Raw genomic sequence first — 14,097 nt, forward strand, 5'->3', positions numbered from 1 at the left:
GCTGCTCATGCTATATGTGAGTGACCCCGTACAGCTTTACTGTAGACATTTTCTCAAGGGAGAATGATGCGACTGAAACTTTCTGTCATACACCACGCCCACCAAAAGGGTACCCTTGGTAGTGGAAACGCAAGCCTGATAAAGATGACTCATACCGACTCAAACCTTACCGTACTGTACCAGTCAGTGGAAATGAGCCATAAGATTGATCAAGACAAATTTATCTATGTCAAGCTGCCTTAACAATGTCATTTTTGCATTTAAAACGACATAAAAGGACACATAATAACAGTTGTCATAAGCATGCATAAAATCTCATTCACATTCATGTCATGATTATAAAAGTTTTATGACAGTTTTATGAACACCCCATTCAGGTAAAGTGTTTCTAAGTCAAATGGCATATTTCGAGTCCCTACTTTTTCCACCTCTGTATGAAATGAAAGGTACTCACATGGCAGGTAAACAGCTTGGAAACTGCCTACATAATTGGGTCCCAGCTCATAGATGGCAGCCACACTGGCAGCAGGCAGCACCTCCTCCAGAAAGTGTGTGGGCCCCAGTCGCCAGACCAGAGTGGAGAGCTGGCGCTGGGCCGGTGGTGTGCCGATGTAGCTGTACACTGTGCTCACCACAGGTGGGTTTGCGGAGGCTGAGCCACCCGGAGAATTGTGGACATAGTGCAGCTACAAAGACAAACACAATATAAAAATTAAAGAGGTGAGGGTGACCTTTTCTTTTCACAGTGTGGCATTTTATATTATATCTTCTTTTTTTAGTGGTGAGGATGAAAAGAAACAATGATGCGAGTGAGTGATATAATACAGGGATTCCCAAACTTTTCAGCCCACAACCCCCAAAATAACAATGCCAGTGACTCGCGACCCCCAATATCCTCTGAGGTGATTATACATACAAACCTTGCAACCGCAAAACGGCTCACACACACCATTAGGCCCAAGTCTATTCTTTGTTTAGTTTTGAAGAACACCACTCAGAGATCATCCTCCATGTTGATTTGTGGACTGTATTTAATTTTAATGTATACGAGTGTCGTAAAAGCATCAGAAAGTTTACCCTGGTGCCATGAAATCAAGAAATGAAATCATTTTATAAGATAGAGCAAAAAAAGTGAAACTCACAAACTCTTTACTGTCAAGTGGTAAGTTTAAGAGTCATTTATAAAGGTTGTTTAAAATATGCTTAATTTTCTCTGCAAAATGATAACATAAGCACAGATGCTACATACAGTACCTTAGCTGTAAATTTTGGAATATATACAGTTTAAGTCAGAACTTTGTCAGAACCACCATTGATTTCTTTTTCCCTATTTTAAAAATTTCCCAAATGATGTTTAACAGAGCAAGGAAATTTTCACAGTATGTCTGATATTTTTTCTTTTGGAAAAAGTCTAGAAACTGATTTTAAACCTATTTACTTGTTTACTTTCTGTTTCAGATACATCACTTGTTGGGATGGGCAATCCTTTATCTGCAGCTAGTTTTGTCGCATCCAGAATGTTATAGGGTGGATGAAGGAATCCGGGCAAAACATGTATAGTTAGGGTTATTTAATTGGCAGCCTGTTGGCAAAATCCAGCCTGCATATCATATTTGTCTAACCCAAGGGCAAGCAGAGTATACATAGAGTAGACCTTCGTTACTTTTTGCAATAATTAGTTTGTCCACAAGGAACCAACACTGCCCTGGACCAATAATTCATGGCTGAAACAGATAAATAAGTGATAGAACTTGCTAATACCTAAACAATTTGAGATGGTTTTAACATAAACAAGTATGTTAGAATGCCCTATATCTCTAACCCATAACTGCATTCAAATGAAATGTAATTAAAGTGTAATTTTATTTATGTGTTACTAATATAGTCACATATCGTATATTTAATTTATTATAGGGATATGGCAATGTCATTTATTTTTGTACCTAGTATTCCCCATTGTGGAGACATACAATCATAGTAACGCCAGTAGTTTTTTAACTATGTGGAGAGATTTGTTTTTATCCCAGTGAGGGGAACAAATAATTGTGTGACTGATGAGTTTAGGGATAGGGGATAGATTATAGCAAGTATAATAATAATTAAGGATTAATATATTTTTATGCATTAATATAATAAAGTATAAAAATAATCATGTCTATGGGAAGTCCACACAATTGTATGTGTGTGTGTCTGTGTGCATAGTGGTTACCAAATAAGACTGACTGAATATTTTATAGAGACAATTCCCCAAACTTTGGCCAACCTAATTGGTTCAATTTAATAATCTGACCCTCAGATGGTGCTAAAGTCCTTGCGGAGAACATTCAATTTAATGTAACAAGGTAATGCTTTACCTGCTTAGCAAGTGTTCATTTTGCATAAGATTTGTGTATGTTACAATGAGATAAGGAACAAATAATGTGGTTCTATTGTTTGATACAGGTTCCGATCAATGATTGCTTAACAGTAGACTTGAGCTTGGAGCTGCAAAGCAAATGGAAAACCACACAATCACACAAACGCCAGATTTGAGCTATACTAAAGTGAAAACTGCCAGGTTAAAATCGTTAAAAGAGGATGAAAAACCTGACATTTGTGCGGAAAAAAAAATAACAATGGCACAGTAATTAACTCCTTAAACTGGATTAAAAACAAAACAAAGGTTGTTCACATCAGGAGCAGGACCACACCTTGACTGTGCTGACCATCTGGCCGTCGATGTACAGGGTGGCCATACTGTTCTTCAGCATTCCTTTGCTCATAACCAACAGCAGGTGGTGCCACTGTCCCTCGGTGATGAGGTCAGCGCAGCGGAAACGAGCACAGCAGGGCAGGATCTCATAGAAGGAGGACTCCTCACTGAAGTCATCCACTGCGAGGAGACAGAGGAAATGATGTCACATCATCAACCACAGACAAAGAAAACTTTTCCTCTGTATTTCAGGGGAACATCCTCCTAATGCTGAAATAAAATGGCTTAATTGTCTACCATCAGTAGACAGTGGCTTTACAGACAATTTAAATAAGCATATAAACTATACTAAATTATTTTTTAAGCATTCACTAAAGAACTATACAGTTAAAGACAGAATTATTATCCCCACTGGATTATTATTAGGATTATTAGTTTATATTTTTCCTCAATTTCTGTTTAACAGAGAGAAGATTTTTTCAACACATTTATAAACATAATAGTTTTAATACCTCATTTCTAATAACTGATTTATTTTATCTTTGCCATGATGACAGTAAATAATATTTTACTAGATATTTTTTAAGACACTTCTATACAGCTTAATGTGTCATTTAAAGGCTTAACTAGGTTAATTAAACAAGTTTTGTAATTAGGCAAATCATTATATAACAGTGGTTTATTCTGTACACAATCTGAAAAAAATATAGCTTAAGGGAGCTAAAAATATTGACCCTTAATTTTTTTTATTTATTAAAAACTGCTCTCATTCTAGCTGAAATAAAACAAATAAGACTTTGTCCAGAAGAAAAAATATTATAGAAAATACCGTGAAAATTATTTTGCTCTGTTAAACATCATTTGGGAAATATTCAAAAAAGGAAAATAAAATACACAAAAAAGGCTAATTTTATTGACTTCAACTGTATAAAAATTGCATTTTGATCGTTTGCTTTTTTCCCTAGCTCATAAAATCTGCAAAAAGCTAAGCAAATATTTAAAACTTTTATCAAATTCAGAAATAAAGCGATATTAAAATTTTGCTGAAATCAACATAAAATACAGGATGTTTAGGAAACACTTGCCATATGACTGAAGGAGCTCTTCTTTGGTGGACACAATGAGAGATCGGTCTTTAGCAGAAAGCACGATGGCCAGACACACGTAGTGCTGCTCAGACGAGGTTGCCCTCCGCACCACTGTGAGCAAACGCACCGGGTGACTCTGAGGTGGCGTGCTGAAGCGCTCAACACAGAACCATGTGGAGTAGCTCAGACCAGATGGAGGTGGAAAGAAACGCTCTCCTGGAGAGATGAAATGAACACATTCAATATTTGAAGTTATGTTTGACATATTGTCCAGTGCTGCAAGGAGAACAATGCTGACTGTTTAAAAATAAATGTCAATTTTATTGGACAGATAGATCACTTTTTTATTTTGATTCTTAACTGCCTAAAAAAGTAGAAAACAATGAGTTTAGCATTTTTCGCAGTACAATTTACACATCTGTTTAAAGATTTAGAGGCAGTAATTGTTATGTTTCTTATTCTCATGATGACATGCTTCCTTTGTTTGAACATAGGTACAGTGTAAAAACAGCAGTTTTAAATTTTTTACACATTTAAAGATACATAGATTTTATGAAAAATAGTTCAAATTCAAATTATACAGATGAATTTTCAGCAATCATTACTCCAGTTTTTTTTTTTAGAGTCATATGATTATGGTGCTCAAGAAATACTTCTCATAATAATAAAAAATGTGTTGTGAAATATTTTTGTGGAAATTTTCCAAAAAATGGTTTATAATGTATATATCACAATGGAATTATAATTAACATTACTGTCAAATTTAGTTTTTTTTTCAGTAAAATGCATTTCTTTATTATTAAAATTATTCAATAATATATAAATATTATAAAATATAATCATAATAATAATAATATATAATATATATAAACAGACACTTAAAGTATTTGATCAGAAGACAATTAAGTACCATCATTGTAATAAAATACAAGAACATTATTTATTGAGCTTTGATAATATGAAATATGTGGCTGATGCTAGGGTAGTCACGATACAATTAATTCATGTTACGATCCTATACCAGCTGAAGTATCACAATACCAAGTAGTATTGCGATACTGTAAGTCATAACTCAAATCATAAAGAAAATTGTCAGAAATACTATTTTACATGTTATAATAGGTCTACTTCAATTCATATTTCCCTTATTACTGAAAATAGTAATATTTGCACGTCACTTCAACTTAAATGTATTGATTCTTTTTATTTTGTATATAACTGGTCAACAAAAAATACATTAAAATAAAGAAATTATACTGTAAGAATTGAAATATTACAAATATTCTGATATCTTTGACAATTCAAAACATGAGCTGAAGACAGGGCCAATGGACTCCACAACCCACCAGGGGGGAATGCGTGAAAAACCAGTTCCTGCTGCATTTGCATCTGAGATTGTTGAAACTCAGCTTCATCCCCCCAACTCACGCATATGGTCATTTCAATGTTTTAGATTAACCAAACTGACTTTAACTATCATGTTTGATATCATTTGAAATGTCTCAGTGCGATTGGTACAATGGTCTCATTCTCTCAGAAATAGACATAATCAAAACAATAAATATATAACTTCAGGCATCTTTTGAACCACTGTGAAGGGTGTGACTTTTTACACACACACCCCCTTCCTTGAGGGAATTCTTGGATTATTTAAGGTAAGGTCTAAGAAAAACTCGGCGCGATTCTGCCTAACCAGATCAGCCCATAACATGGCTTGTTCCATGTTATGTATATTTCAAAGTCAGGAATGCATCTTTTTCATCTTGGATTTATCTTTGATAATTTGATGTTTTGTATTGATCGTTTATGAATTGACTGATTGAATTGGCATAATACATTTACCTGACTAATAAATTGTTATGTTTTGAATTATTCAAACAGAGTTCGTGTTATTAACTTTAGTAGATTGTGGTAATTTCATAGCACCACAAGCCCCTGTTCAGGTTAGTAGCGGACTAGAACACGGTAGACGGAGCATTGCGGCACGCTACACGATGTCTCTAGAGCTCCGACTAACAAATTGGCATTTATTCATGTATACTTAGGCTGTAAAAGGATATCTAAGGGGATAGTCCTTCACCCGATAAACTTTTAATACTATTTAGATAGTATAGTGATTATTCAAAGTTACTACTAGTTTAAGTACGACTGGTCTGCTTAATTCTATAGTAATGATCGTTATATGACTAAATAGCTCTGTCTGATTTAGGAGGTAGCAGACCTATGGGGACAGCATAAAAAATATCCTAATCTGAGTAAGTAGGGTTCTGCCTTTTTAGGATAGCGGTCAATCGCCACTGTTTAGTGACCAAGACTGACATGCTTGTGCTTAAGAAATTGTATACTCGGCCGGTACAAGATTTAGGATGTTATAGAGATCCCAATGAACGAGAATAACATAAAATGATGAACCGAAGAGAATATTCAATCATAATCTAAATTAATGTGAACAGAAACAAAATAACTTTCTCAATGTTTTATAATTGGAGTCAGATAAAACGAGGATAAACATATTAATATTCTAAACCACCTCATACTAAAATTGGAGTCAGATATGAGTTAAGTTTAATATAAATCAACATTGTGCACTGGAAAGACCGAACATGCAGTGAACCTTCATCCACCATTGGATACCGTCATTGGACCAACTGGCTGGACCTTACAATACCAAACAAAATCTGTCACAGAAAGTCTTTTTCAACAAAATGAGGCTATCTGACGTGGTCAAAAATTGTTTCAATGTTTCCTGTTGCTATTTTTGGGTTTTTCACTTATAGTTTTTTTTTTCTTATCAGGTAACAATCCAAAATAATTAAAAATTTCACTTTTTGAGTTGTTCTTTTTAAAAGATTTCTGCTACTAAATCATATTAACAGGAACAGAAATCAACCAATTCAGGTGTGCGTCTGAAACATCAGAAAATGTGCAACCTTAAAGGGCTCCACAGACTACCCAAATAAAATGGTCTATTGTTGCACAAACGTGTGAGCATTTTAGTGATTGTAGACAGACCATTAGTGACAATCCTTCCGTTTACAAACTACTGTGGCACCGCCAGTATTTTGGAGCAGGATTTTTGATACTAGCACAGTACCGGTAAACCGTGCATCCCATGCAAGGGGTATTACAAATGATTCAACATTTAAATACAAATTCCTTTCTCTAACTTTTCATGAAATTCTTATTATATGTTTTATCATTATGTTGTATGTAACTTGATAATGTGTGATAATGTGTTTTTAATTTTAGGTTGCCTTTTTTAAATCTGGCTGGGGGCAACAGATGAGAATGAGCTGTTGTGGCTAACTCTGGCTTATATACAGTCTTACTGTTGAATAATGAGCATTGTCCCTGTTAAAATGTATTGTTATTAAAGGTTTTTGTTTGTCAACGGTCATTTTTAAACATTTATTTTTAATGTCAAACAATTATTTAAATCATGGATTTATGATGTGCTTTGAGTACCAACATAATCGCGTGATAAATCTCCCTAGACTTTGCTTAATGATCTATTACATCAAGCCTGCATTCTTGAAAATTCAGCCTAAGCTACTTAGATACACTAAATCCACTTTGGCTGGTACCCTAAATCCAGGAAACCCCTGGAACGAGAGAGAGAGAGAGAGAGAGCGCAGCAATAAACCAGAAGGCTGGGGATCTAAACCAAACTCTCTGAGCAAAAAATGATGATGTCATCGACTAAAATAGGTCAGAGGATATGATGCAGGAGCCTATCTATAAATACTGAAATCATCCATTTACATTCAAGAGAGAGAGAGAGACAAGGGAGGGGAACTAGGAAGGATGAACAAGAGAGAGAGAGACACAGTAAATGAAGAAAGACAGGAAGGCAGTGAGATGGAGATGCAGCGAGCCCTGAATCACCTCATTAATACTACATAGGCACTTGTACACCCACTCAGGGCTGCTGTGAGCCGGTGGCAATCGAACAGGAGCAACGCCACACAAACAATCTCTGTCAAGCTCCGTCAAGTTTGAGTTCGCTTCCTCTTTTCTCTAGACTCTGCTGTCTTTGCAAAAAAAAATCAGTCACAGTTCTGTGCTCTTGCTTCTTTTACCTGTCATAAGCCAACTTGCTTCTGAAATTCTGTCAAGCTGCTACGCCCTCCTTCACCATCCCACATTACAAAAAAACTTCCACATTTCTTTGAATTCTTTGTTGTAACCTTTTTACCAGAACAAATGTTTAACAGTATACAGTATTTGACCATAGTCTACTCTATTAAATGCTTCTAATCAGTCAATTGTCCTTTTATATCCAGTACTAGTGTGAATAGCTAACTACTGTAGCACCATGTGACTACTGAAAATACTGGAATGACCTTGGAGTACTTCTCTATCCATCTGAAGGTGTACTCACACTAGGCATGGTTGCCTTGAACAGCCTGAGAGCGATTATCACCCATCCCCATTCCCCAAACAGTCCACTTTGCATCAAAACAGGAAGAGAAGTGCTCTCGCTCAGCACAACGGAGATTGCTTTAGTTATCTTGTTGTGAAGTTATTTTGAGTCGTTTGGGACACAGTGACGCTCATAAATGTTTAAGTCATTGTGCTGCACATGTTAGGAGGTTTGCTGAAGGTGGCAGCTGAAGCGAAGAGAGGGGTTTGCATCTTTAATAGACTATGACTGTTCCTGTTCATTGACAAGTAAGAATGAGTTATGAATCCATAAGAAACAGTTCCTTAAAGTCCCCAAGAAATCAAAACTAACCATATGATTTTGTTAGCTCACATTGCTAGTTCTGTGGAGAACAGTTCATCTGTGCATGTTATTAAGAACAAACGTAAAAAACAAATAGTTTGCCCTAATCTTTAAATTGAAATCTGAAAATGCATTTCCTGTTTGTTTTTTAGTGAAATGATCAGATTGTGTGGTTTTGGGGTAATGGGCATGGCTAACATACTTAACCATGCCAGTTCAACTGGCAGTTTAGACAACAAACAGAAATTATGAACAGGAGGTGTCTGTAACAGGAGGTTGTAATAACACATCTAAAACCTATTTCATAATCTTACTGAACGCAAGGCATACTTAACTACATCCATTCAGCCAACAGTAGAAAAAACAAGCCACGTCCACCGTTTGCTCATTCAAAAATCAGTTTCTCTAGGAACTGCGTCTCAATACAAAAAAAAAAAAAAAAAAAAAGCGATCACAACTTCCGATTCATTTGGGACTTTTAAGTGACAAGGCATCATTTGTTTTATGCCTAGTTCAGACTGCGCGATTTTAGCCACGATTTTGGCTCGCCGACAGGTTTTGAGAAATCGCCGACAAATGCCTGAAATCACAGGCAAATTGCTGCTCGTGCACGTGAGTGACAATCACACAGTATGAACGATCAAAGACGCAATCTGAGAGAATCGCCGATGAGTCGCCGATGCCTGCGAGATATTTGGCGTGCTGAAAATCTGGAGCTGTCGGCGATTCAAATCATGCCGTGTGAATTGAGTTTTGACTGAAAATAACATCAGCGATCGCCTACAGCCAATGAGAGAGCAGCTTTCACTTGTGTGTGTGTGTGTGTGTGTGTGTGTATAGCTGCTGCAGGCCAGCGGGAGGCTGAGGGAGAAGTTAAAAGCGCTCTTTTTCGGTTTATTTGGACTCACGAAATGGAGGAAAAACTAGTGGAGGTTTGACAGGACTCAGGAGCAACCGTGTCTGTTTGACGGTTCATACAGAAAAAAATTAGTTTATTTTCAACGTTGAGGAGAAATGGCTAATTCCCTTTAAACCCAGGTGAGCAAACATGTACATGTTCTACCCCATTAAAGGCTTCGTTCTCATTATGTAGTTATGAGAACGTAGTTTGGACGAAGTTGTCGGCGATTCTTCCTATAGTAAAGTCATGCAATCTGAAAGCCCCTGTCCCCGATCCATCTTGCAGTGTAAACAAAGCAGCGACGAAACGCTAGCCCAGATAGTCATGCAGTGTGAAAACATCTGTGACACGACTACTTTGAAAATCATGCAGTCTGAACTCGGCATTACACTCAGGTAAACTTTGAACTTACACTACATGCGTACCGCACATGAGCCCATTAAAACCGTGCTCTATCCCACATCTTCCAACCAAGACATTAGTCAAACAGACTGGTCTAGAACTAAACTGGATAAAATATTTTATCTTGACCCAACTTGCCTTCGCTGTACAACCGAACCAGCCACACTGTTACATCCTTTCTGGTTTTGTTAGAAATTGTCTGATTTTTGGAGATCAATAGACCCAAACCCCTTACTGTTTGAAATCCTGCCAGAATATGTTGAATTAAATTCATCACAGGCTGGGAGTGTAGCCTTTGCAACTTTACTGGCTAGATGACTTATTCTTAGGAATTGGAAGTCAGCAGTTCCCCTCCTTCTTATTGCAATGGGTTTTTGATTTTTTCATGCACTTAAAATGAAAAAAATTTGGTTCGCAATAAAATAAAAGCCAGAACAGCTCCAGAAATTGTGGAGCCATTTTCTACAATTTTTTTAAGAAGGCACCTATATCTTAATAGTTTTTTTTTCTTTGTATATATTTTTTTCTTTTCTTTTTTTCTTTTCTTTCCTATTGTTTGTTTTATTATTTTTTATGTTATCTTGTGTGTATTTTTTATGTATATATGCAATAGCTGACCTTATTATATATATATATATTATTATATATATACTTAGTGTATAATTATGTTCCTGATAATTTCTTGTTTGGTGAATTGTATCAGTGCGTGATTTTTATGGCATGTTTTATAAATCTATATGTATGAATATTATGTATAGTTTATTTACAGTGTTATTTTCTGTCAAACCCAATATGAACCTAATAAAGCAAAAAAAAAAAAAAAAAAAAATATATATATATATATGGCAGTAGTTCAATATAGGAGAAAATACATTGCAATCAACATTGTAATACTATTTTCTTATGTAACTGTGAGTAAATATAACAGCATAAAAAAACATACAGGGATTTGGGGGGTCAGATGCTCTTGGGCATAATTTAGATAGCCTAGTGTGTGTACACTCTTGAGTATATGTGAAGCGAACCAGTTAAATGGTTGGTTCACCCAAAAAGTAATATGAACACATTAATTAGTTAAACCCACATTGTTCTAATCCCCTGAAACCTTTGTTCATCTTTGAAAGAAACTGTAACTGAAAAAGTAACTTTTTTATTAAATTTGAGAGCCTCCAGAGAGTGCAATGATCCCGAGATGTTCAAAGTCCAGAAAAGGAACCAAAACATTTTATGTGGCTTCAGTGGTTCAACTATAATCATATAGAACACTTTTGTGTGGCAAATAAATAAACTGTAAAAACAAATTTGCTTGCCTACGTCTCATCAGGGTGTGCAGTTTACCCTTTAACGCAATAAATAGAAATATAATATATTTATAATATAATTAATATATAATTATAATATATTTTTGGAAGAACAAGAAAAACATATAAAGAGCAGGATGAAAGGCAATCATTAATTATTCCATAAATTTGGGACTGAATTCAGGGGCATCGTTAGGACTAATCATTCATGGTTTGAAGGATTTTAGTGCATTTCTCACTTTTTTTTCTCTCTCTCTCTACCGACACCCTGAGGCCAATTTCCTCTATACCTCTAGTTGAGTGTAACATGAAATATTTAAAGTAGTCCTACTTGTCATTGGAAATTTGACTTCAGTACACTTCTATGGCTGCTTTGACATTCTTTAGTATTGCACAGAAAGCGTCTATAACACATGCACACACTTCAGTTAAATGATGAATGGTACTCCTTTCAGTTTTATGCAAATGAAATATACATTCACATTACCAATGATGCAGATTATTTTTTTGTCAGACGCTTGTTTAAGATCCATTTGTTATTGTTATTGTATTGTTGTATATTCATATTGCACTAAAGTTAAAAATGAGTAATATTTAAACTGACTAATAAAATGGCTAATTAAACTGACTGTTTTTCAATTTAAGATAGGAGGCCCCTTTCAATTCAATAACACCAACGATCTGAGATAAAATGATATCAACTGAAATAGAGGACCATGACACATTAGTACGTTTCTGTCTATTAAGTGAGTTAATATACAAAAGCTGATCATTACTCTGCTTCTGGGATTGTAATCACCAAGATGAGGTTCACTGTGTGCTAATGAGCTTCTCGCTGTACATTATCATTTTCCTAATAGATGCATTACCTGCAGCACACTCCAAAATTACCTCCAGATTTTCTAATAAAAGATTGGGTTTTATTCTACTAAAAGATTTACAAAGAGTGGGAGCTGCTGGCTGCTATTGTGTAAACCACAGGGGATAGGGGGGAAGTGTGTGTGTTTGTAAGCACATACCATTTCCCATGCCGCTGACCACAGCCCCGTCACTCACTCCAGATGTGTTGGCATTGCTGGACGGTGCATTGTGAGGGGCCAAACTGGGCAAAAACAAACAGCTGTAGAGAGACGATAAAAAAATTAAATGAATCAGGAATCCCGCGGCAGCGTGTCAGACATTTTGCACATTTTATTCCCGTCTCCTGGTGTCATAAAATTGTGGAAAACATTTCACATGGGCGGCTTAAAGAGGAGATGTGGATGTTTATTTGTGGGTGTCGTGCTTTATGTAACACTGACAGAGCGCGCTCTCCATAACACCAATGAATTACACCCTTAACAAAACATTACAAACATCCACTGATAAAACCCATTCAGACACCAGAAAATATTACTAAATGTTCTGAAGCAGATCATTAAAGTGGCTGCAAACCAATGCAAGATTCCTGTCAGTCCCTACTTCATTAAACATTCTGTCATTCATTGAAAACACACACACACACACACAAACGCACATACATTCAGTGTCACTCAAAACAGCTAAACAAGTCTCTGTGAGGCTAATTAACCCAAACAAAGGAAGCTCCTTATGTCATTTTAATATTGAAAAAGCTGTGGCATAAAAAACAGCCCACATCACACACACACACACAAACAAGCATCCACCCCAAAACTGTTAAACATTAACACTCCCAACAGTCATGGAAGTGTGTGAAGAAGGGTTCAATTTAGGGACAAATTAGGTTTTTAAAAACTAAGTGAGCTACATCTGAAAAACTTTCCATTGAGAATATTTGTGTATTTGGAAAATGATTCAGTAAGAAGGTAAAGTCAAATAACTTTAAAATATATCTTAAAATTGTTTTCATATTTTACAATTAAATAATACATTATTAAATATAAATGAAACTGTGTAATAAATTATATATAATTTAACTTCACTTAATTATTTATACTATATACCATTTCAGTTCGGTCATCTCATTGGTCCATGAACATTTCTTATCTATCAATCCATCCATCCATTTATCCATCTTTATCTGTCTGTTTGTCTGCCTGTTTGTCTATCTATCCACCCATCAATCCATCTGTCCATCCATCCATCCGTCCATCCATCTATCTATCCAAACTATCCATCTACATATCCACCCATCCGTCCTTCCGTCCATCCATTCATCCATCCATCCATCCATCCATCCATCCATCCATCCATCCATCCATCCATCCATCCATCCATCCGTCCGTCCAACCATCCATCCACTTATCCATCCGTCCGTCCATCCATGCATCTATTTAGATATCCACCCATCCATCTATCTATCTATCCGTCCGTCCATCCATCCGTCCGCCCGTCCATCCATCCATCCGTCCGTTCATCCATGCATCTATCTAGATATCCACCCATCCATCTATTTATTCATCCATCCATCTATCCGTCCGTCCGTCCATCTTTATCTGTCTGTCCATCCACCCATCAATCCATCTATTGTCCATCCATCCATTCATCCGTCCATCCATCCATTCATCTACATATCCACCCATCCACCTATCTATCTATCTATCTATCTATCTATCTATCTATCTATCTATCTATCTATCTATCTATCTATCTATCTATCTATCTATCTATCTATCTATCTATCCGTCCATCCATCCGTCCATCTATCCATCCATCTTTATCTGTCTGTCTATCCATCTATACATCCACCCACCCATCAATCCATCCATCCATCCATCTTTATCTGCCTGTCTGTCTGTCTGTCTGTCTATTCATCTATCCACCCACCCATCAATCCATCCGTCCAAACATCCGACCATACATCCGTCCATTTATCCATCCATCCGTCCATTCATCTATCAATCCATCCATCCATCAATCTATCCACCCACCCACCCACCCACCCACCCATCCATCCATCCATCTAAAAAGGGGCATAGAGGGGCATTAATGTCCTCCCTTTAAGGACTCCCTCATAACCCAAAAAG

The 14,097-nt window shown here is 36.3% G+C and overlaps 1 protein-coding gene across 32 annotated transcripts in view; it reads right to left on the reverse strand.

Moving 5' to 3' along the window:
* Nucleotides 1-14,097, reverse strand: part of wdfy3 (WD repeat and FYVE domain containing 3) — a 152,958-nt gene that overhangs the window by 66,551 nt on the left and 72,310 nt on the right. For all 32 annotated transcript variants that reach the window (XM_087253741.1, XM_087253737.1, XM_087253739.1 and 29 more), the window contains 4 exons: nucleotides 12,130-12,230; nucleotides 3,778-3,996; nucleotides 2,691-2,872; nucleotides 455-686 (listed from right to left, as the gene is read on the reverse strand). In XM_087253741.1, the coding sequence (XP_087109867.1) occupies nucleotides 455-686; nucleotides 2,691-2,872; nucleotides 3,778-3,996; nucleotides 12,130-12,230 (734 nt within the window). The remainder of the gene's footprint in view (nucleotides 1-454; nucleotides 687-2,690; nucleotides 2,873-3,777; nucleotides 3,997-12,129; nucleotides 12,231-14,097) is intronic.

Source organism: Danio rerio, chromosome 5 (assembly GCF_052040795.2).
Source record: "Danio rerio strain M-AB ecotype USA chromosome 5, GRCz13ab, whole genome shotgun sequence".
NCBI lineage: Eukaryota > Metazoa > Chordata > Actinopteri > Cypriniformes > Danionidae > Danio > Danio rerio.